Genomic DNA, 25,969 nt, shown 5'->3' with positions numbered 1-25,969 from the left:
AGAAGTGGAGACAGTATCTATTTGTGACTGAGTGTGATACATACAGAGACAGGAAGAAGTGGATACAGTAACTATTCGTGACTGAGTGTGATACATACAGAGACAGGAAGAAGTGGAGACAGTATCTATTTGTGACTGAGTGTGATACATACAAAGACAGGAAGAAGTGGAGACAGTAGCTATTCGTGACTGAGTGTGATACATACAGAGACAGGAAGAAGTGGAGACAGTAACTATTCGTGACTGAGTGTGATACATACAGAGACAGGAAGAAGTGGAGACAGTATCTATTTGTGACTGAGTGTCATATATACAGAGTAGTGGTCATTGTCTGCCAGTTTTTGAAAGTAATCTCAAACAGTACGCACACGTGTATATAGTATACACCAATAGTCATATGTTATCCAACGTGTAACATACATACACATTTATATAAGTTATAACAAATAATTTCAAGTTGTGATCGGTCAAACACAACATCACAAAACAGGTTGGTAATCAGATAATTTGCATAATAGCAGTAAAAGGTGTAACTATGTACAGGTTTTGTTAATAACGTACAAGGGGATCCAGGGAATATTCTCTTCCTGTACGTAGTTTCTAGAGCTTGAACAACAATGAAACTAAAATCACAGACTCCAGTACTTAAACTCACAACGTTCCACTGTTGATCAAGACGGTTGGTAACACCCCCGCAACGCCATTTAAATAGTTAAAAACAGCCGATGATTATATTATACATTTTAACAACCTTGTAATAATAAAAAGTGACAACCACCCTCAAACTGTTAAATATTGTTGTGATATAAATATTATTCTGCTCTCCTTATGTTTGTTTGTTTAAAATTAATCACAAAGCTAAATTAATGGGCTATCTGTGCTTTGCCCACTACGGGTATCGAGAACCGGTTTCAAGCAGTGTGACAGACATACCACCGTGCCCCTTGGGTGGGAGCTCTTTGTGCAAACCTATATTAGTAAGCAACATAACCCCCAAAACTACCCTTTAAAATTAAAATTGCGAACTGGAAAACACAAAATTGGAACTAAGTTTCCTGTCTGTTTGTTTTTAAGCAACACAATGCGCTATCTACGATCTGCCCACCGCAGATATCGAAACAAGAATTGTACAGGTAGGCCAGTCTTTGTCAGTAGCAAAGAAATGAAACAATATGAACCAATAGGGAGTTCACATGAATGACTCAATGTTGACCAGAGCTACTTGGCAATTCTCCTTGTGAATGATGAATCTTGTTGTTGTTGTTTTGAATTAAGCACAAAACTACACAATGGGCTATCTGTGCTCTGCCAACCACGGGTATCGAAACCCGGTTTTTAGCGTTGTAAGTCCGCAGACATATCGCTGAGTCACTAGGGGGCCTGAATCTTATCATGTGATGAAGTAATTTAAATATAAAACCAAACTACTTATATATGTATCAAGTATAAGTCAGAAAGTTCCAATGGCTCATCGGTATGTCTGCGGACTACCGACGCTAAAAACCGGGATTCGTTACCCGTGGTGGGCAGAGCACAGATAGCCCATTGAGTAGCTTTGTGCTTAACTTAAACCAACAACAACAAGTCAGAAAGCTCTTTTATTAGTTGTAAAAAAATTATTGGCTGATGGCACCTTAATACAGAAATTGCTTCGAACTCGGCAAGTGACACGAACTTTGAACCCTAATCTTCTTTAGAAATCTCTAAACAGTATTTCAAATTATCAATCTCGTAGCAAATTATCACCCGATACCTCTTTCATATAATTTGTTATTGTTGCTTGACCTCACAGAGTTCCGATTGATAGTCATGCTTCTCGGTATTGTGTGTGTTTCGTATAGCAAAGCCACAAAGAGCTATCTGCTCAGCCCACCGAAGGGAATCGAACCCCTGATTTTAGTGTTGTAAATCCGGAGACATACCGCTGTACTAGCGGGGGGGGCTTCTCGGTATTTTAAAGAGTCAGGCCGTTGCAAGAGAAATATCTGGTGGCCTGTAATTAATACAAGTACTCTAGTAATATTTGTTCTACTGGTGGTATTTCAGGCCTAGCCGATTGTAAAATTCTTTATATTTTATTGTTTTTACGTAGAGTTTTTTTTATAAAACATCATTCCAGCAGAACTCTTACAAGTTTATATTGTCAGTCTGATCGCTACTATTTTGGAAATCTTTGGAAATTAGCAGCTCCTGTAAGTAACGTGATTTTGTGACGTCGTTTTGATTTGTTTGTTTGTTTGTTTTAGAATTTCGCACAAAGCTACTCGAGGGCTATCTGTGCTAGCCGTCCCTAATTTAGCAGTGTAAGACTAGAGGGAAGGCAGCTAGTCATCACCACCCACCGCCAACTCTTGGGTTACTCTTTTATTAGCGAAAAGTGGGATTGACCGTCACATTATAACGCCCCCACGGCTAAAAGGGCGAGCATGTTTGGAGGAAAATTAGTTAATTCTGTACTTAAATTTAAAAAAAAAATTAATCAGGCTCCGATCTTGAAATACCAGCAGAAACAGTCATGGTTCTGTTGTTTGATTGTTTGATTGTTTGGAATTAGGCACAAAGCTACACAGTGGGCTATCTGTTCTCTGCTCACCACGGGTATCGAAACCTGGTTTCTAGCGGTTCTGATGTAATTTTTTTGTTGTTGAATTCAAATATTATTTTCATAATTTTTTTCAGTATTATTCGTATAAAAATATGAATTATTTTGGGGTTTGTCTGGCCGAACACTATTATAACTGATCGTTAATTAATTATAACTGTGAATTAATAGACAAGAACATTTTATTGGACTTTGTTTAATGTTTTATTACGTTAAATTCGTAATTCTGATTCGTACGCCTAACCCTAAAATAATTGAAATAAAAAAACGCATCTTTACCAGTCCAGGAAAACGTTTCAAACTTTAATGTCCAACATTCAGTTGAATAAACAGTAAATGTGTTATAGGGATCATATAATATAGCCCAATCTCTACATAACGGTATTAACATACATAATATATCATATGTTTTCTGTGTGCAATACGCGGATTGCCAACTGTGTGTTTTCAACACGTTTGTCAGGAGCCCTACCGTACAATTTATTAAATATTAAACGTAAGTTCAGTCTAAACAATCGCAAAGAGAACGGTTTTGGACGTATCTTTCAGAGACAATTTCGATATAAGGTTTTGTTTGTTAAAGTCTCCATACTAGTTGGTCCTAAGGGAGTAAGTTCGGTATATATCAGTAAAGCCTCATTTTCAGTATTATTAATTAACAACCTTTTAATGTTTCTATTATCAACATTTGTATGTTTAAATTTCAACTGAGATACGAAAGATATCACCTGCGAATCGGTAAGGATTGGTCTGTTTTGTTTTGAATTTCGTGAAAAGCTACGCGACAGCTATCTGCGCTAGCCGTCCCTAATTTAGCAGTGTAAGACTAGATGGAAGGCAGCTAGTCATCATCACCCACCGCCAATTCTTGGGCTACCCTTGTAGCAATGAGTAGTGGAATTGACTGTCACATTGTAAGGCCCCCGCGGCTGAATGGGCGAGGAAGTTTGGTGTGACGGGGATTCGAACCTGCGACCTTCAGATTACAAGTCCCTAACTTACCAGTGTAAAACTAAAGGTAAGGCAGCTAGTCATCACCAACTCTTGGGCTACTCTTTCACAAACGAATAGCGGGATTGACCGTCACATTACAACGTTCCCACGGCTGAAAAGACTCCCATGTTTCATGAGCTTGGCCGTTAAGCGCATGATGTGCTGACGGGTTTAGTTAATCACCTAAAACTACATTTAGCAGCACCAACGATGAAAGAGTGTGGGAAACGTAACCAATAAACATGCCCACAAATTTCGTTTCAAAGTAAAAAAAAAACCAAATCAAAACCGGATCCAGTAAAGGGTTTTCTCAACAAAAATACTCCCCTCCGGTTCATGAGAAGCAATTTAATTTGTCAAATTAACTGTGCCCTGCGTTAAAGAAAATGAACATTTTAAACAATCATTAGAGTAATGGCCACATGTTACTAATTTAAGTTTTCATTGAACTAAAACTTTGCTCTTTGACAAATTTTAGTCGGTAGGTGAAACTTTTAAAACAATTTGTTAATTACGTTCACGTTATATTAATTAAAAGCTTATTTTTGTTGCAGAGAGATGGACGCAAGAGACAATCTTTTGAAACTTATAAACAGTTCATTAATGTTTGATGTGCTGACTATTTTCCTTACTCCCACAGTGTGACAAGTGGGCGTCACAAAATGTGATCTAAAATGAGAATCTGTCAGAGTGAGTTATCAAGGTTAAATATAAGTAAATGGAAGATATTATACTACGTGGATATGTTATCTGCGCTAGCCGTCCTTTAGTTTGCAGTGTAAGACTACAGGGAAGGTAGCTAGTCATCACCACCCACTGCCAACTCTTGGGCTTTTACCGACGAATAGCGGGAATGACCGTCACATTATAACGCCCATAATGTGTACACACTGAAAATGTTGTTTACGTGTAAGTTCTCTTGACAACTTTCCAGATACAAATGAAGACAAACAGACAAATGTTCTGTTGTTTGTTTTGAATTTCGCGCAAAGCTACACCAGGGCTATCTGCGCTAGCTGTCCCTAATTTAGCAGTGTAAGACTAGAGGTAAGGCAGCTAGTCATCACCACCCACTGCCAACTCTTGGGCTACTTTTTTACCGACGAATAGTGGAATTGACCGTCACATTATAACGCCCCCACCGCTGAAATGGCGAACATGTTTGGTGCGACGGGGATCCGAACTCGCGATCCTCAGATTACGAGTCGAGTGCCTTAACCCACCTGGCCATGCCGGGCCAGCAGAGTTTTGTTAAATTAAATCTGAACATACTTTGTTAACAGAAAATATTACTTTCTCCCCACTGGTCACTTCTAATTAATACTCACCGATGTATCAGAGGTAAGTAGAATGACTTAGAAAGCTAAAGTCTGGGTTTTGATTCCTGTGGTGAACAGAGTGCAAATGGTCAATCATGCAACTTTGCGCTAAAAACAACAATGTATTTAACCATTTTGACCTGAATATAACTCAATAGTAAATGGCCTGTGGCTGTCACTTAATCAATTATTTTTATACGTTTCGGCCCTATGCAGTCTTGAAGAATCCTGATTGGATGAAAAATCACCAAAGTTGATGATGATTACTTTTACGCGCGCTGATTTTAGCCTGCGTGATGAATGTGTACTTTTGTCGATCGGCGTTTCCCCGACACAGAGAAAGTACCCTGTAAAAGTGTTTACCCTGCAATACTTCGCAGTACTGTAAGAAAAGATGAGGGTTTCCGTATTACTACTACTAACGCTAGTTGTCGTGTCCCCTTGGACACCAGACAAGTTGCGTGCCGGATTCAGTTAGCTTTTTGTAATGTGATTATCTCCAATTTAAATACATATGCCATTTTATTGCTAGATGCCTTTGAATTATTAAAGTGAAATGAGGGCATTTTGTATCACTCTTAGCATGAGATAGCACCACGAACATTCTAAAGTTAACACTAATTTGATGTAATACAAACGAGAGACTCAAACTATGTTTGAATTGTTCATGTTATGAAAGGAAATTAGCAGCAAATGAATGAGTGGATGCGCTGGGCAGAGTTCATTTAGAAAAGACGAAATTCACTAGAGACCTCTGGAATACATACGACTCTATTTTTTTTTATGTTCCAGACATCCATGCTAAAGAGCGCCCCTTTAAATAAACGTGTAAGAGTACACCATACGTACACTTCAAAAATAGCATGTCTCAGAAACTTCGTAATAACTAAATTAAAATTAGAACATAAATAATAACATCACGTGCTTTAAGTATTAAAATGTTGTTTACTGAATCTGAGGAAAAAAAACTCGGAATAAAAAACACCTTACCAGATATTCCTTCGTACGTCCACCATTCTTCCCAGCTTCCACTAGATACTGGAAAATGAAATAATGAAATTTATATTTTTTTAAAAGTTATATAAATAAGGTTATAAGACTGTATGGTGAAATAAAAGATACACAAATTATAAGTTACAACCACTTCAACATGTTGCGTCCATATTAATAACCTACCTTTGTTATTTCAGCCAATCCCCTTAAAATTTATATTAAACTGTCTGTTTTTCTTATAGAAAAGCCACATCGGGATATCTGGTCAGCCCACCGAGGGGAATTGACCCGCTGATTTTAGCGTTGTAAATCCGGAGACATATCGCTGTACTAGCGAGCGGTTATATTAAATTGTTGTCAAAACATGATAATAAGATATTGTATAATGGAAGGTATTTTCTTTTTTTAGTGTCTTAATACTGGTTTATCCAGATGGGCTAATGGTCTTTGTTTAGCAGATACTCAAGGGTCTAATGGTTTTAATTTAATAAATAGTGAAGTACTGGTTTACCCAGAAGGACTAATGGTTCTAATTTAACAGATACTGGAGTACCAGTTTATAATAAAACAGAGAACAAGGTTTCAGGCCCGGCATGGCCAGGTGGGTTAAGGCGTTCGACTCGTAATCCGCGGGTCGTGGGTTTGAATCTCGGTCGCACCAAACATGCTCGCCCTTTCAGCCGTGAGGGCGTTATAATGTTTCGGTCAGTCCCACTATTCGTTGGTGAAACAGTAGCCCAAGAGTTGACAGTGAGTGGTGATGACTAGCTGCCTTCCCTCTAGTCTTACACTGCTAAATTAGGGACGGCTAACGCAGATAGCCCTCGAGTAGCTTTACGCGAAATTCAAAACCAAAACAAAACAAGGTTTCATATATTAATTTATTCTAATCCTGCTTGAAAGTATTTCACGAGTCGCGGCTATTGAAGATTCCATCTTTTATGCATATATATATATATATATATAGTTTCACGTGTTTCAATATTGCTAGAAGCTCTCTGCACTTGTTCTACTGCGAAGACTCGTTTCTCAAACTTTAACAATTGTCATACGTGAGCTTGTTAATGACTCACATTTGTTATAAGCTATGCTCCCCGATGAGTCTAGGGACTTACAACTCTAAAACCCGAGATTCGATTTTCCAACATGGACACAACAGATAACCGAATGCTAGCTTTGTTCTATAATAAAACAAAAATATATATTACATTTTTATTTGGTGGTTTAGTTGTTACACGGAAGTTTCATCACGTTAATTTTTAATAAATGAGAGATTTTACGAAATATCTAGAAGAATTAGATTATAAATACGGTTGAGTTAGACAGTTCACAGTGAAGTAAAGATAGATTTAATCGGTTAGAGAGTTTTGTCAGTATTTTTTTGTGAGTTGCTTAATCGATAAACCGCCAAGTTGTACAAGTAAGTTTATTTTTAGCTGCGGCATAATGGCTCATAGAGCGAATCTCAGTTTCTTTATCACTGTTTTTTACCTCAAGTACAAACTTTTAGCTCATATCAGCGTCATCTCTTGACCATTTTAAGATCTAATTACACATTTGCACTGAGGAGGTCAAATATTTTCGACTCATATATAAATATCTTCTAATCTGGCTTAAAGGGTTGACATTCAAAGGTAGATGGAGATTCTGATGTGTAATGAAGTTTAATCAGTTATACGAGAACCTCAAGCTGATGCACAAAATTATAGTGAAGAGAAAAGGGGAAACAAACGTTTGATATATTAATTTACTCTAAGCCTGTCTGAAAGAACTTTAAGAGTCGCGGCTATTGAGGATTCCCTCCTATTATTTTACTAATGATTAAAACCATTATTGATTAACATAACAATTAAATTTTCTTATCTCTTTATCTTTAGTGAATACTTAAGTAAATATATATATATATATCTACCAGTAGAACATCGAGATTTTAAGTCTTTGAATTTCGTGTGAAGCCGCATGAGTGCTATCTGCGTTAGCCGTCCCTAATTTATGGGGTCAGACGAGAAAAAAAGTCGGCTATTCATCACCACCCACCGCCAACTCTTAGGCTACTCTTTTATCCCAACGATTAGTGGGATTGACCGTCATATTCTATGCTCCATAGGGATAAAACCGCAAGCAGCTTTGATGTGACGGGGATTCGAACCCGCAACCCTCAGATTGCGAGTCAAATGCCTTAATCACTTGGCTATGTCCGATCTGAAGTTTTTGAACATTTTGTTAAAAGTTGCCTTCAAGGAATAAACTATGACACTGTTATGTATTTAAAATTCCCTTTTGGTTACGTATAATATATAAGGGCTTTTGACAATTCTAAAGGACGGTCCAAAAATTAGTTATCTCTGAGCAGTATGCTAATTATTTCATAATTAAGCTTCTTCGCCTCGCCAGTAAGTATTTGGATTTATGACGCATAAAAGCGAGTTTCAAAACACCCCTGGTGGGCACAACACAAATAGCCCATTGTTTAGCTTTGTGCTTAATAATAAAACAAGCAAAAGGTCTCTTTGTAGGTGATCAGTTCTTTTAAACTGGATGTTCAATGGGGTTTTATTAATAGATGGTTTGAGGTTTTTCAGCTAGAAATGTTTTGTTTTCGTTTTACTACAGAGCTACAATGGAATTTTTGTACTGTATATGCTCCGGGAATCGAACCCCAAATTTAGTGCTGTACGACTGTTAAAGATGAAGACTCTTTACACACTATTCTTAGTTCATTATTCATACAGATAAAACGTTATTATATATATATATATATATTTTATATAGTTATGACAAAGTAGGCTCCGGCATGGCCAGGTGATTAGGACGCTCCACACACAGTCTGAGGGTAACGGGCTCGAATTCTCGTCACACCAAACATGCCCTCCCTTTCAGCCGTGGGGGGGGGGGCATAGAATGTGACTGTTAAACCTAGTATTCGTTGGTAAGAAGAGTAGCCCAAGAGTTGGCGGTGAGTGTTGATGATTAGTTGCTTTTGCTCTAGTCTTACACTTTGGGAGGGCGAGCTCAGATAGTTCTCGTGTAGCTTTGCACAAAATTAAAAAAAACAAAATAAAACAAACGATAATAAAGTACATTCTCATTCTGGGAGAGATAGCGAGTATTAGCAGCGCAAATCAAGTTTTATACAAGTTACAAACACAGTAAGAATTTAAATTTGGGACAACTAATGTTTGAACTACCCTATGTTACATTTTTACTGACGGTCATTAGGGAATTGTGGGTAGCAGGACTACATTACCTTAGAATTGAATTTTATGAATATAATAGAAAGGTTTTAAAATTACCATTGTTTACTATAAATGTCATTTTCAGATGAAACAAAATCTGAGAATCAGTATTATTTGAAATATTATTAAAAAATGCACCTCTTGCGGTTGGGGTCCGTTTTTCCTTTAAAGTTAGATAAAACTAACTTCTAAGATGGTTTGTTTGCTTTTGAATTTCGCGCAAAGCTACACGAGGGCTATCTGTGCTAGCCGTCCCTAATTTAGCAGTGTAAGACTAGAGAGAAGGCAGCTAATCATCACCACCCACCGCCAACTCTTAGGCTACTCTTTTACCAACGAATAGTGGAATTGACCGTCCAATTATAACGCCCCCACGGCTGAAAAACGGCGAGCATGTTTGGCGCGACTTGGGCGCGAACTCGCGACCCTCGGATTACGAATCGAACACCTTAACCCACCTGGTTCTAAGATGGATTAAACGACCCAATCTAATTCAAGTATTTTAAAATCTAGAATAAATAATGCATTCAGCAACTGCATTTCAAACATTAATTAAACGCACTTGGAATAAATTGTAAAGACTCCTGTTCACAACAGAAGAACGTCTTATCTTCAGCCACTCATCATAAAGTAATCTCGTGTTACCAGAAATCGGTGAATTTGAATTGTATTTCTTGTACGGTATATTGGCTATAAATGATTCATCATCGTTTTATGTATAAAAAGGAAATTAAATTGCCTAAAAATATAATTTATGATAATAAAGACTTCGAAGAACCCGCAGTTGATGAATGATATTCAAGAAAAATAGGAGAAAGAATTGTATATTGATCGTTTTCGTTCACGCCCGCCCCCCTACAGTGTTTATTTACGGGTGTCATGTGAACAATCATGAAAAATAATTCACTCTAGATGGCAGTAAGTGACAAGTGACGATATACAGAGGAGATCGTTTTAATAGAGAGTCGTCTTACATCATTGAGTTAGATATTACATGTTTTAGTTTAAGAATGTAATAAGCTACCGAGATATGAAAATGGAAAGAAACGAGACGTAAGTAATATGCTATATCCCAAATCCTTTGTTATTTAGACTCATCTACTGGACTCAGCAGTAGTGCGACTCGTAATCTGAGGGTCGCGGGTTCGAATCCCTGTCACACCAAACATGCTCGCCCTTTCAGCCGTGAGGGCGTTATAATGTTACGGTTAGTGCCACTATTTGTTGGTAAAAGAGAAACCCAAGAGTTGGCGGTGGGTGGTGATGACTAGCTGCCTTCCTTTTAGTCTTACACTGCTAAATTAGGGACGGCTAACGCAGATAGCCCTCGAGTAGCTTTGCGCGAAATTCAAAACGAAACACACCAGACCAAACCCATCTACTGACTGACTGCGATAAACGCACATACATTTAGATGTTTGCGTTTCTGGTTTAACATGTTATCCATTCTCGTTCGTGACGTTTCTTACCCATTTTGCGTCTCCAACGTTAAAACTAGGAAAAAAAAACGTTTAAAAAACGTTGAAGAAGTTAAATATGTGGCCCTGGAGAGGTACTTGAAATAAAATAATAAATAAATTAAAGTACAATTGTGCATTTTGTTCTGTTTGATGAAAACCGTGATTTTAATGACTCAGAAAACGTTCAAATTGTTTGTTGTTTGAACATAAATTTGTGTGTAAAAATAAGCAGATTAGAAGGCATAGTTAAGAGTTTTTGTTGAGAATTTTCCAATTCTCCTAAAACGCTAACTTAATAGAGCATTAAGCTGATAAAAATAAGAACCTAATAAAGTCCATTAACAAAACAGGAGTAAAAGTAATGATTACCATTAAAAGGAAAATCCATTTTCCTCTGAATTCTTAAAACAACGGTAATATCTGAAATGTCTCTTGACAGTTTATGTTCATTCAGCTCATCAGAAGTGATTACGGGGCATCTAATAATAATAAAAAACCTTAAATGTGTTACAGTATGTTATTTTTATGTTCACATACTATTTCCCATTCAAACAAATCACATACAGGTCTTAAACTTCTGCCCCCACCCTCCGTCCCCCGCTAGTACAGTGGTAAGTCTACGGATTCACAATGCTTAAATCAGGGGTTCGATTCCCCTCGGTGGACTCAGTAGATAGCCGGATGTGGCTTTGCTATAAGAGAAACACACAAAACACACTACCCCTCCTCCAGTAGATAAACGGTAAGTCTGAAGACTTGTTAGGCAATGTTAAAAATAGGGTTTCTATACTTACGGTGGGTTTGGTTGTTTTTAAATTTCGCACAAAGCTACTCGATGGCTATCTGTGCTAGACGTCCCTAATTTATTAGTGTAAGACTAGAGGGAAGGTAGCTAGTCATTACTACCCACCGCCAACTCTTGGGCTACTCTTTTACCAACGAATAGTGGGATTGGCCGTAACATTATAACGCCCCCACGGCTGAAAGGGTGAGCATGTTTGGCGCGACGGGGATGCGAACCCGCGACCCTCAGATTAACTTACGGTGGGTAGAGCGCAGAGAGTCCGATGTAAAGCTTCGTGTTTAGCAACAACCTCACCAAACCTGAGTGTTCTATAGACATAGAATGGTAGTGGGAACTTATTAGCACAAATAATAACAAAGTACATGTGTATGTCTGTGTATTACAGCGTTTCTTTTTGTTTTACTAACTCGGGCCAATTTCGAGTAGGTATTGTAAAATTCTTATGAAAGTTTTATTGTTATTTCGACTGATTGTAATTAATATAAAATAAGTTTCCTTTTTTTAAACAATTTACTCTTATAAAGAAGTGCAGGTTGGGAAAAAGTAAAGGTAATAAAAACTTCTAAGGCCCTGGCATGGCCAGGTGGTTAAAGCACTCGACTCGTAATCCGAGGGTCGGGTTCAAACCCCAGTCTCACCACACATGTTCGCCATTTCAGCCGCGGGGTTGTTATGATGTTACAGTCAATTCGTTGGTAAAAGAGTAACTCAAGAGTTGGCGGTGGGTGGTGATGACTAGCTGTCTTCCCTCTAGTCTTACACTACTAAATTAGGGAAGACTTACGCAGATAGCCCTCGAGTAGCTCGGCGAGAAATTCAAAACAAACCAAAAACTTCTAAAGGAGACTGTAGATAAATACAGAGAGGTGCTGAACTCTCTCTGTCGCTGAGATACTAAACAAACATAATACAACGATTGACTTTCAATACTTTTTTCAGTCTTACTAAACAAATGTACGTTTTGAGGTTTGCTTGTACAAAACTAGATGTATTTGTATTATTTGTTATTGTATATATATTTACATATGAGCATATAAAGGTCGAGAGAAAAATAGAATCTCGGATGGTTCACTTAGGGGAATCAATTTTAAATCTTTTTGCGAGTTATTTGTTTAGTTAAAAAGCAGGGAAAATATATCTCTTTCGCGACAATCCCTCAATACTTGAAAATCTGAGTGTTTATTGGAGGAATAATTATTGCTACAAAAGAAATGTACATTAAACGATAAAAATAGGAAGAGGATAGAGAAGTCACGCGAACTAAGGTTCAATATATCGACCTAAGTCTTCCCGGTGTTTAATTTACTGATTTTATTAGTTCCTGAAAGCCATACGAAACATGCTGGGAATTTGAAGTCTGTATACATGTCTTATTTAGTAAAAACGCTTGAGACGTAATATAATTGATGCTCTGTGCCAGATTCTGTTAGACATACAATTAGCACAGAGCACGTTCCACAGTAGATTAAAAAACTTGCAATCTCTCTTGCATTTTCTAGGTACACGCGCAGTTATTGCGATATCTCAGTGAGAAAGAAACGCGTCATAACTGATTTTAAAAAATAATTATTTTATCGATTCATAACTACAAAAATTACTGCGCATTACTATATCACAACTACTGTTTGTGTGTTAATTTAATTAGCATTATTGGGTGGAATATTCAGATGTAAATTAAGCTATAACGAACATCTCATAAGTTGGCCAAACCTAGTGAAACATTATTGGGTTTATGACCGAAAATGTCGTTGACAAGAAATGTAACAAACTGTAAGTAAGAATGTGAGAAAAGGATATTTCATTAGATATAGCGATTACTAGATTAACGTTTAGTTTTTACTCTAAGTCAATGAGTCATTCTGACCAAAAGTGGATATTAATTAGGCATTTCTTTTTGTGAATGACTTGACGCACGTTGTAGAGAGTTTTAGAAAGACATTCTCCCTTGATCCTTGAGATATTCAATTGTTTTTGTACCAATCATTATAGAATGAGACAACATTTTTTACACCATTTTGATAAATTTTATGTTCCTGTCTGTTATGAAGAACTGGTTTAAACCTTTAACAAAATTGTTTAAATTCACTTGTTTTTATGTCAAATACGTCAAATAGGTGACGACACCAGTAATTAGTGGATCAACTGAATGCAATATCGATGATATATATATATATATATATATATATTGTATGACTTTTATGTTGTTATGGATCTTATAACCAACAAAAGCCAATGATACACACGTAATTTGGTCTACACATACTTTCGTAAGATGTGCTTAAAGATCTAAGGAGAGTTCCATTGGTAAGTATAAGGTTAAAACATACGTATATACTCTACATTAACTAATGGGAATTTCTTTAGTAATTCTAGGGTTAAGACACACATCTATACTGTACCTAATCTAGTACTTCCAGGGTTAATACACGTGTTCATTCTGTCAAACCCAATGGGAGTCTCTTTGGTAATTCTAGGGTCGAAATGGACATGTATACTCTACTTAGCCAATGAGACTCGTGAGATATTGTCCCCTGTTTCATTTCGGTTATATACTGGTTACTTTACGTATTTTCACACACCTAGCCAATCTTTTACTATTGTTGATCTATCTGTCTCTTACACTTCACTTTTCTCTCGTTTTCCTTTGAGGGTTGACAGTAATTTGCTGGAGAGTGATAATTAGTTACAGTTTTGAATAAGACTGGTCTTAACCGATGCTACCCGACCCGGAAGTTGAACCAGACCGACTGGATTTCTTTCACCACTTTCTTGGAAATAGATCCTGCTATAGTTATTTTATCATTTTTCAATGACTGCATGGAGGCAGTAACTGACTGCATGGAGGCAGTAACTGACTGCATTATTCAAACAGCTGTTCATTCTATTCCTAAAACCTCGACATGTTTCCCGCGGTGTCCTCGTCCAGGGTAGCCTTCAGCCTGCCAATAGCCTCGGAATTCTCAGATACACTTCTTAAGTATCCCACTGATTGAAACCATATTGCCTTCCAATGGGCCCGGCAGATCAGATGTCAAAGCCAAACGGATTAAATTCACAACTAGCATGTCTTCTATCACTAGTTACTAAATTAGATGGAACCAGATTAGAATGGTCATTATAGTCATTCAGAGTTATGTTTCCCATTCCCTTTTCATTCTGCTCCCCAATGACCAGGAACGTGCTGATGAACGCCTTCTTGGCCATAAACTCTCTGGCAGAGCGATTACCTCTTTCCTCTTGGGCTGATCATATCTATGACTATATTCGTCTCTTTCCACTGACATAATCAAAGCTCGATCATATTGGTTGGCAGTTGATCAATCAGACTTGGCTGATTTTGTTCCACCTCTCTCGCTCTCTTTCTGGTTGTTTTTAACCGCATCTGGCAGGAGAACGTTCTTCCTGATGCTTAGTACAAGGCTTTTGTCTTACCTTTTTCTAAGCCTGGAAGGGGTCCCAAGATTCTTTCTAATTATCGTTCAGCTGCTTTGACTAGAAGTCTCTGTAAGGTCTTAGAGAGGAAGGTTAATACTTGTCTTCTTTTATTTCCTGAATCAAAGAACCTCCTCTCGCCCACCCAGTATGACTTCTGTCGACAGCGTTTCACCGTGGATCACCTGATTCGACCTTTTGGGTTGTAGTTTGAAGTTCCATGTCCAAGATCTATCGTGCCCTCATTTGGTTCAATCTAAACTATTGGTCTCTTATCTCTGGTTCTGTCAGGCCCTAGGCCTTAAAGATGTTGGACCATATTCGCCATCCTACTCTACACGGGTGCTTTCCACACTTCTCCAGTCCATAGGTTGTACACTGAGTCTCACGAACCTCTTATTGACATTCACAGTTTGCAGGTTTCTTTGTCTCCAGTCCACAGGCTGTACACTGAGTCTCACGAACCTCTTATTAACATTCACAGTTTGCAGGTTTCTTTGTCTCCAGTCCACAGGTTGTACACTGAGTCTCACGAACCTCTTATTAACATTCACAGTTTGCAGGTTTCTTTGCACTATAATAACTTTATTTTTACATATCTGCACTTGTTTAGCACAGCCCAGTTGTTGTGCGAGAACAAAACGCCAAACAACCAACCAATGAATGTAGTGTTCATAATTAACAAAACAACTGACATTTGGATTTAATTTGTTTGTTTGTTTGTTTTTGAATTTCGCACAAAGCTACTCGAGGGCTATCTGTGCTAGCCGTCCCTAATTTAGCAGTGTAAGACTAGAGGGAAGGCAGCTAGTCATCACCACCCACCGCCAACTCTTGGGCTACTCTTTTACCAACGAATAGTGGGATTCACTGTCACATTATAACGCCCCCTCGGCTGGGAGGGAGAGAATGTTTGGCGCGAAGGGGATGCGAACCCGCGACCCTCAGATTACGAGTCGCACGCCTTAACACACTTGGCCATGCCGGGCCCGTGAATTTAATATGCTCGACTAAAATGTGCTCATTTTGATGACTAACTGATAGAATCTATTAATGTTTACAGCAAGTATTGGTATTGAAAGGTAGAATCTATCTATGTTTGTGGCACGTAATTCTGAACAGGGAGAATATACCAAACAAAGAGATGAGTTAGATACAAACTTCGGATTAAGCTGGTGTATACATTACCAGAACAAACTACAGAACGCATTGTAAAACAGGGAAGCAGTGTAATTCATTGTAAAACAGGGAAGCAGTGTAATTCATTGTAAAACAGGGAAGCAGTGTAATTCATTGTAAAACAGGGAAGCAGTGTAATTCATTGTAAAACAGAGAAGCAGTGTAATTCATTGTAAAACAGGGAAGCAGTGTAATTCATTGTAAAACAGGGAAGCAGTGTAATTCATTGTAAAACAGGGAAGCAGTGTAATTCATTGTAAAACAGGGAAGCAGTGTAATTCATTGTAAAACAGGGAAGCAGTGTAATTCATTGTAAAACAGGGAAGCAGTGTAATTCATTGTAAAACAGGGAAGCAGTGTAATCCATTGTAAAACAGGGAAGCAGTGTAATTCATTGTAAAACAGGGAAGCAGTGTAATTCATTGTAAAACAGGGAAGCAGTGTAATTCATTGTAAAACAGGGAAGTCATGTAATTCATTGTAAAACAGGGAAGTCATGTAATTCATTGTAAAACAGGAAAGCAGTGTTATCCATTGTAAAACAGGGAAGCAGTGTAATTCATTGTAAAACAGGAAAGCAGTGTTATCCATTGTAAAACAGGGAAGCAGTGTAATTCATTGTAAAACAGGGAAGCAGTGTAATTCATTGTAAAACAGAGAAGCAGTGTAATTCATTGTAAAACAGGAAAGCAGTGTTATCCATTGTAAAACAGAGAAGCAGTGTAATTCATTGTAAAACAGGGAAGCAGTGTAATTCATTGTAAAACAGAGAAGCAGTGTAATTCATTGTAAAACAGGGAAGCAGTGTAATTCATTGTAAAACAGGGAAGCAGTGTAATTCATTGTAAAACAGGAAAGCAGTGTTATCCATTGTAAAACAGGGAAGCAGTGTAATTCATTGTAAAACAGGAAAGCAGTGTTATCCATTGTAAAACAGGGAAGCAGTGTTATCCATTGTAAAACAGGGAAGCAGTGTTATCCATTGTAAATCAGGGAAGTCATGTAATTCATTGTAAAACAGGGAAGCAGTGTTATCTATTGTAAATCAGGGAAGTCATGTATTTCATTGTAAAACAGGGAAGCAGTGTTATCCATTGTAAATCAGGGAAGTCATGTATTTCATTGTAAAACAGGGAAGCAGTGTTATCTATTGTAAATCAGGGAAGTCATGTATTTCATTGTAAAACAGGGAAGCAGTGTTATCCATTGTAAATCAGGGAAGTCATGTATTTCATTGTAAAACAGGGAAGCAGTGTTATCTATTGTAAATCAGGGAAGTCATGTATTTCATTGTAAAACAGGGAAGCAGTGTTATCCATTGTAAATCAGGGAAGTCATGTATTTCATTGTAAAACAGGGAAGCAGTGTTATCCATTGTAAATCAGGGAAGTCATGTATTTCATTGTAAAACAGAAGAAACAGAAAAACTGAATGTAAGTACTCACACATCGTTAAACCTTATATTTGACGAGCCCTTCAAAAGTTACCGGTCGAGTACTATCACCCCCACAATATGGTATACCCTAACTTTACATTTCATATTTAACTGAAACAAATAAATATTATGAAATCAAACTTGGTCAACAACTAGACAGTCAAAGATTGGTAAAAGGTCAAAGGTCGGTAAACTCCTTTGTGAGCCAATCAAAATTATGATCCTTCATAAATTGTATTTGTCACGTATTCATGTAATAATTAATGGTGAAAGTCTGTTAAATTAACAAATTATAATACATAAAAACCCAGTGCATTGTGGGTAACACTACACTCAAACAATGGCTCTTATATCATCTTACTTTGTAACAAAAGTGTAAACTATAATATTGTTGTTAGTCTGTGTACTGAAAGTATAAGATGAAATGCGGAGACAACAAAACTAGAAAAATATTTGTTGATTTCTTTAACCTAGAGTCTGGGTTAATTTAATATCTTTGTTTTTTTTATTTAAAATGTTGGTGATATAACAGAAAATAGTTCAATTCAGAAACGATTTAAGTTTTAAATTTATAATAGCATCGATAATTTCTTTATTTTTATGATAAACTTCATTCATTTGACTGTAGGCTAAATGATCTCAACACTTACTACACTTATAAGGCTTCCGTGCACTCCCTCACTAAAATCGTAATGAGCAGACAGTAATCGAGCTATTATATCTGGATAAATACACTTTGGCTGTTTTGACACTTCTATCGCCCCCTGCTAGTACAGCGGTGTGTCTCCGGATTTACAACGCTAAAATCAGGGGTTCGATTCCCCTCAGTGGGCTCAGCAGATAGCCCGATGTGGCTTTGCTATAAAAAAAAAACACAAACACGATTCTCCTATTTCGAGATATTAATCATAGCGTGACGTGACACACACGACCACATATTTATATATATATATAGCAGGTATTGATAATTCATATATATAATATATACGTAGGTTAGATTCTGACAATAATACATATCATATTCATAATTTGGATGATATGATTACGTTACTTCTGATCATCCATTTTTATAAAATAGCAGCGTCATGGATCAGTGAGGTTATTGGAAGTTCACAATTTCCTCATAAATAGATCGATATTGAATTAAAGATTGAACATAGTATTTATATGTTGTCAGCTTCTGTTTGTACTTAGAGGGTTGTACAGACATTACGATAGCGCAAGCACATCCCACTCTTCCATTAGAAAACAGTAGTCCAAGTGTTGGCGGTGTGTGTTGTTGAGTGGCATCCTTTCCTCTTGTCTATTATCTGAAAATTAGGAACGTATATGCGCAGAAAACCTTTGTGTAGCTCGGCGTGTAAATCTTGAAGAAACAAACAGTGTAGGTTCCAGAATCTTAGGCCCGGCATGGCCAAGTGTTAAGGCATTCGACTCGTAATCCGAGGGTCGCGAGTTCGAATCCCGGTCGCACCAAACATGCTCGCCCTTTCAGCCGTGGAGGCGTAATAATTTGACCGTCAATCCCACTATTCGTTGGTAAAAGAGTAGCTCAAGAGTTGGCGGTGGGTGGTGATGACTAGCTGTCTTCCCTCTAGCCTTACACTGCTAAATTAGGGACGGCTAGCGCAGATAGCCCTGGAGTAGTTTTGCGCGAAATAAAAACAAACAAACAAACATATCCAGAATCTTATAAAAGTTACGTCATCATAACCATATCGTGATTTGTCTGTCAAACGCGATTACGAGATAAATCACGAAAAGATATATGATTGGAATGTGGAAGTCATCGCAAACATTTGTAAACAGTAATGGAACATCTTCGATATCCTACTAGTACAGACCTATAAATTTGTATCTACCAGCAGATGCTCCCGTTAGAGGTTCGTGAAAGCCTTTCCCCAGGAATCTGCCCGTGGCACTATAGAGATTGAACGTACGTAAGGATAGAATTGTTCACGCTCATTGGGTTTGGTTATTTGAATAATTTTATTTCCTGTTTTAGTTTATTTTAATCGACAAGCAATAAGTGAGACGTGACTTAAAAATATTACTTACTATAAGTGTGTCTCTTTAGAGAAACTTCCTCGCTGAGACAGCGATAAGTCTACGGATTTACAACGCTAAAATCAGAGGTTTGATTCTCCTCTGTGGACACAACAGAGAGTCCGATTTGGGTTTGCTTTAAAAAAAACACAAACACTCTAGAAAATATATCGTTAACACAAAGTGCGAAAAAAAGTAGTCCCTCAAATGTTTGATGGGGTTCGAAAACCCCATTAATATAAACAGTGTTTCTGTTTTTGTCCCAGCTATGTCAGTAATGGTTGAAGGTAAGTGATGTATAATCCACGTAACTATCCCATCAGTACTGAGTGGCCACTCCCACACACTGATCAATACTTAGTCACAACTAAAGCTACGTAATTTGTGCACTTTAAGATCAAAATACTGTCTTAATACGTCCCGAATCATTCTTACTTGAGTGAACCAAATATGATTGGTCCAAATGTAAAGTCATAGGAGGAGTTAGGGTACAAACAAACAAACAAGCATCTCTCACATTATATTGGAATTATTTGTACAATTGTTACTTTTTACATCGTTATTTTTAACCACAAAGCTGCTCAGTGAGCTCTTTGTGCTGCGTCCACTGGAGGGATCGAACCATGAATTTTAACACTATCCATGAATGCTAGGAAAGAAAACGCTAAAAAGTGATAAATAAAGTGTGTGTGTGAGTGAGTGAGGGGGTAAATACACTAGAACGTGAGAAAGAGTACCACTGTATCTAACTTCCTTATAATTTCCAAACCTTACGATAGCCATATGTATGGATATATGTTCACATATCTTCAGGGCCAATTTTAGAGTATCACAACCATAGTTTTCTTTCACAGTTCGTGGTGGCGTTAAGGCTAAACTAGCTTGATCAAGCAACGATATTAAATTTATACAAACACGGTTCGTGATATAGCTGAGAAGTTTGTTGACACTACAGTTTCTAGAGCGCTAGACTCGAGACACCTTATTTTATTTTTTCACCTTGCAGTTTTAATATGCACGTCTCCAGCTTCACTACGAGCGAGTGGTTGATGCACGTAGGATATTACTGAAACATTTGATCCAAATATTTACGGTTAAATAACAATGGTCAGTTCTCCAGTGGAAGGCACGACTTGCTAAGCCTCGTTTACACGAGCACTGATCTTGAAATATTCACAAAACAACTGTAAGCTTAAAACACACGACACGAGGGGTCGGTAATAATGGTACTCTGTTTCTGTATGTTCGGTGTTTACGCATGCGTCGACTTCGATATAACTGATAGGTTATTAGACATTTACTACATTAGCCAGTAAAGGCGTGGTAGTGATGGGCAAACTCCCAGGAAGACATACACCCTCATCATATTCCACTTATTTGTATTATCCTTTTTTTTGTACTTTCTCATATCCTCAATAAAAAGGCCTAAAACTGTTTCACATATATATTTTGTGCGTTAGCCATAACTCTTTTGTTTTTATAGCACATAATTTAAACTATTTTTATATATATTTATTTTTCTATATTTTATTAAATACTTATGACCATCTGCGCAGTCACCGATCTTGAACCACTATAGAAGAGTCTATCTCTCCAAATCCATGATAAGTAATTGACTGTAACCCTTACTGTGTGGCTCATGTTTTGTGGCATCGCACAGATTCAAACCTTGACCAATGTTTTCGAAAACTAGAGTTCCATCATGGGTCCAATCCCCGCCTATGTATATTTATTTACAAATTAAAGTGTAACACAAAAAGCTTTTACCAATAAATTTGTGTTAAAATTAATCTAGGTTTAATGTGCAGTGAATTAGGATATTAAATATAAATGTATATCTGATCAGCTATTTTTAACTACGTATGGGAAAGACAGAGATCCCTGAGAAGAGATGACATAAGTGGATCAGAGTTCTGATTCACCTGTACCACTCAAGTATATATGCAAGATGCAATGGCAATCGGTTCAACGGTTTACCAATTATAAGCAGATACAAAGCACAGGGAAGACGCGGGGGCTCCCGTAGGTGACGTAGGCGTTGACTTTCGAATCTGACGCCCTCATGTTAGCCCTCAGTGGAATTTCAGGGTATACGCGAGGACTGGTGACAATCGGTTCAGCCGTTCGCCAGTTTCAAGTAAACACACCCAGAAACTTCTGTTGAACACAGGTTTAGATAATCATTCCACATTAATATTTATAACTCATTGGGCAAACAAATATATGTTACGAAAAGACTTACAAAAACGAAATTTTTATATATTTTGCTAATACGTTTTGACAAACAAAGTGAGCTTTTTGTTCGAGTTAGAAGAAATGAAGACGGTTTATGAAAGATCAACGTTGTTTATTTCATCAGGAGGTTCGTTGGTGAACACTACAAGAAAAATTGTAACAACAAATTGCTTTATATTTACGTTTATTTCATTGCTCCGAGTTTAACCTGTTGACTGCCAAGTATTTCAGTTGCTACAATACAACTCTAATGCTTCTTTATTTTGTAACTTTTTTATGACACCATTTTGGATCGAAAGTGAAACAATTTGTAAGTAGGTCAAATGCATGTATGGTTCTGACATCTAGCGTTGAAGTTAGGTATTATTGAAAACAAATTAACTCGTCCGTAGCACTGTGTTACCGATCGGCTTGGACGAGTTATCTCGTCTACGGCACTGAACAGGTTAAGAGTCTTAACATGGTGAAATCAGTAAATGCAGAACAAATTGGTTGCTGACATCAATATATTGGTTATTGAGGGTTATCACGAGGGTTATCTGCGCTAGCCGTCTCTAATTTAGCAGTGTAAGACTAGAGGAAAGGCAGCTGGTCATCACCACCCACCGCCAACTTTTGGGCTACTCTTTTACCAACGAATAGTGGGATTGACCGTCACATTGTAACGCTCCTACGGCTGAAAGGACAAGCATTTTTGGTGCGACGGGTATCCGCACCCACAACTCTCAAATTACAAGTCGAACGCCTTAACCAACCTGGCCACGGAATATGAAGTACATTCATCACAGTTAGCTAACCCTAATAGTTCAGTTCATCAAAGTTAATTTGTGCAGTAATTGCTATCGAAGTGGACTACATTTTCAGTTTTCTTGATTCTCTAGGACTGTCGGTAATACAACAACCATTATTCAGCTGAATCAAACATCCATTTTTATTGTTTCATTAATATTGTCACAACAACTAGTGTTGAGCTGAATCAAACATCCATTTTTATTGTTTTATGAAGATTGTTAGTAATACAACAACTGGTGTTTTCAGAGTTTATAAATTCACAAGCATGATACCAGAAGGTTCTAGCTGAGCTTCATATTTGGTTTCTTGAAAACAAATACAAAATAACAGAAGGTGATATATGATTACTTTTTCAAGGATAGTTTGCTTTAAGATATCATGGAATCCAAACATTATAACGATTTATTTTAACTTGAATACACACATATATGTATATATACAATACACTTCTGTGGTAAATCTCAAAAAGAGCTCTTGTTTCTTTTACGAGGTTCAAGGACAATGAAGAATCAATTTTACAAAAGACAAGAAAAAAAAATAATTTTCTTATTTTATAATTCCAGTAATTCAGCAATAAGTACTTCGACTCATTAGTGAATTTCTCCTTCGTTTAAGACAAGTAAGTCGTACCGAGCTAGTAAACTTCAGGTAGTCAAACCTTAGCTTAATCTGAGGCACCAGAATTCATTAATGGTTATAATACTGAATACATTGCCTCATTAACGTTGTATGCATTTCATGTGTATTTAGGCAATTTGTTTGTAGTGCGTTACGACTTTGGAAACGTTCAAAACGTCGACCATAATTTTGTAAATCCTTTTAGCTTTGTTAATTAACTTGTTCCATAAACATTGAAAACAATTTCAGATTTTCTGAAACAAGAAAAACAGACACCAAAGTTTCTTAGTTTCAGGAGAACAAATATCGATAATTGAATCCAAAAATGAAAAACAAAAGTTTAATTAAGAAAAATTTGCTTACGTATATCGAGCATTCATTTGGAACGGTTTCAATATAAGCTTAAATTTACGAAAAGTATATAACACATAAGTATTATCCGCCGTCTTTCTATTTATTTTATTAATCGTGAAATTTTGGCAGATGAATTAAACGAATATAATGAATGAATTGAGTTACATAATGTCAGTGGAAACAGGAAGTATTATTAGATATATTCCTCGCTTTTTGCAAACTCCAATGGATTAATTTTTGTTTCCTAAACAATCGGATAGGCTGTATGTATCTTCGTGTGTTACTCACGCTTTATTCATTTTCTTCAGTTTTCAAATTGACCTGTGTTTTTTGAGGAGAAGGACAATACGTTAGCAGCACCCGCCGCCTACACGGTTTCCCTTAATTAAGCTATTTGTTTGTTTTGAATTTCGCGCCAAGCTACACGAGATCTGTTTACGCTAGACATCCCTAATTTTAGCGTCGTAAATCTTTACAAACTTTTTCGTTGAACCACCAGGGGGCTTCATAAATGTAACTGGATTGTGTGCTATTAAAACTAACCCTTAAGAAAGGACAAGCTTCTTAAAAATGAAGTAAAAACTTGTTTGTTTGTTATTAAGCGCAGGGCTACACAGTGGGCCAGCTGTCTTGTGTCCGTCGTGAGGAACGAAACCCAATTTTTACCGCTGATTCAACGGTGGGCAGAAAATGAAAGAGTGGCTGGGGAATAACATTTTTGGCAGTAAAAAAAAATATTCATTAGAAACTAAATAAGAGAAACATAAGGTATGACACTGAACTATGCATACACTAGCACTCTGTAGTGATGCCATCAGACCAGTAATACATTATAACACTACAGTAACACCGGAACGTTTAACCTAAACAACAGCGGATTCAGATATAGTGGTCTCCAACTTTGAGCTAAAGAACAGAAATTACAGAATCAACCAGCAGCTCAGTCCTTAAAGATATTTGTCCAACTTTTATTTTGTAACTCGAAATTAACGACATCGGGTATCAAACCCAGAACCCATAGTTATGAAACCCGAAACGTTAAAGCTACCAGCATTACGATAATGACTGTTTACAGTGTATTAGTATAGGCCTAATAATCATGTTATTTTCACGCTTTCCCTTTTTAATTGGGTAGATGTGGTATTATAAACGTTACAAAGACCCTCGTCGCACGAACCTTTCTAACTCGGTAAGTTAGGGTTAAAACAACGAAATTAGTGTTAGGTTTAGTTTCCTAACCCATTCCATTGTTTAAATATTCTTGGTTTTCATTACAAAGAGGATAGTTGGTATAATGCGACTCACGTGCAGGTGATTATGTGACTTTTCTGCCCAATATCTTTTCTAGGGGACATATGTCAGCAAATCGTCGACTGGCAGAGGGTTTTGTTTTGTCATTGGAATAAATTTGTAATAGGAATTTTCCAAAATAAAGTACTAGTAGTTGATTTTATGCAACAGAAATATACGGGTGGATTCGCCGATAGAATATTCCAGTTAGCAGAATTCACAAAATTAACGTTTTGTGAGTAAAAAAATATGTTTCACTGAAACATAAAACACAAACATCATCCTTACACACAGGGAAACATAAAACACACACCTCATCCTTACACACAGAGAAACATAAAACACACACCTCATCCTTACACACAGAGAAACATAAAACACACACCTCATCCTTACACACAGAGAAATATAAAACACACACCTCATCCTTACACACAGAGAAACATAAAACACACACCTCATTCTTACACACAGGGAAACATAAAACACACACCTCATCCTTACACACAGGGAAACATAAAACACACACCTCATCCTTACACACAGGGAAACATAAAACACACACCTCATCCTTACACACAGGGAAACATAAAACACAAACCTCATCCTTACACACAGGGAAACATAAAACACACACCTCATCCTTACACACAGGGAAACATAAAACACACACCTCATCCTTACACACAGGGAAACATAAAACACACACCTCATCCTTACACACAGGGAAACATAAAACACACACCTCATCCTTAAACACAGAGAAACATAAAACACAAACCTCATCCTTACACACAGAGAAACATAAAACACACACCTCATTCTTACACACAGGGAAACATAAAACACACACCTCATTCTTACACACAGAGAAACATAAAACACACACCTCATCCTTACACACAGGGAAACATAAAACACACACCTCATCCTTACACACAGGGAAACATAAAACACACACACCATCCTTACACACAGGGAAACATAAAACACACACCTCATCCTTACACACAGGGAAACATAAAACACACACCTCATCCTTACACACAGGGAAACATAAAACACACACCTCATCCTTACACACAGGGAAACATAAAACACACACCTCATCCTTACACACAGGGAAACATAAAACACACACCTCATCCTTACACACAGGGAAACATAAAACACACACCTC

At 37.3% G+C, this 25,969-nt stretch overlaps 1 protein-coding gene across 1 annotated transcript in view; it reads right to left on the bottom strand.

Moving 5' to 3' along the window:
* Positions 1-25,969, bottom strand: part of LOC143228012 (putative carbonic anhydrase-like protein 2) — an 83,819-nt gene that overhangs the window by 39,710 nt on the left and 18,140 nt on the right. Inside the window, exon 2 of the mRNA XM_076459358.1 lies at positions 5,905-5,952. Coding sequence (XP_076315473.1) covers positions 5,905-5,952 — 48 coding nt within the window. The remainder of the gene's footprint in view (positions 1-5,904; positions 5,953-25,969) is intronic.

The sequence above is a fragment of the Tachypleus tridentatus genome, chromosome 10, assembly GCF_004210375.1.
Source record: "Tachypleus tridentatus isolate NWPU-2018 chromosome 10, ASM421037v1, whole genome shotgun sequence".
In the NCBI taxonomy this organism is placed as follows: Eukaryota; Metazoa; Arthropoda; class Merostomata; order Xiphosura; family Limulidae; genus Tachypleus; species Tachypleus tridentatus.
The sequence above is the reverse complement of the archived record's forward strand: the minus strand, read 5'-3'. Positions and strand labels throughout refer to the sequence as shown.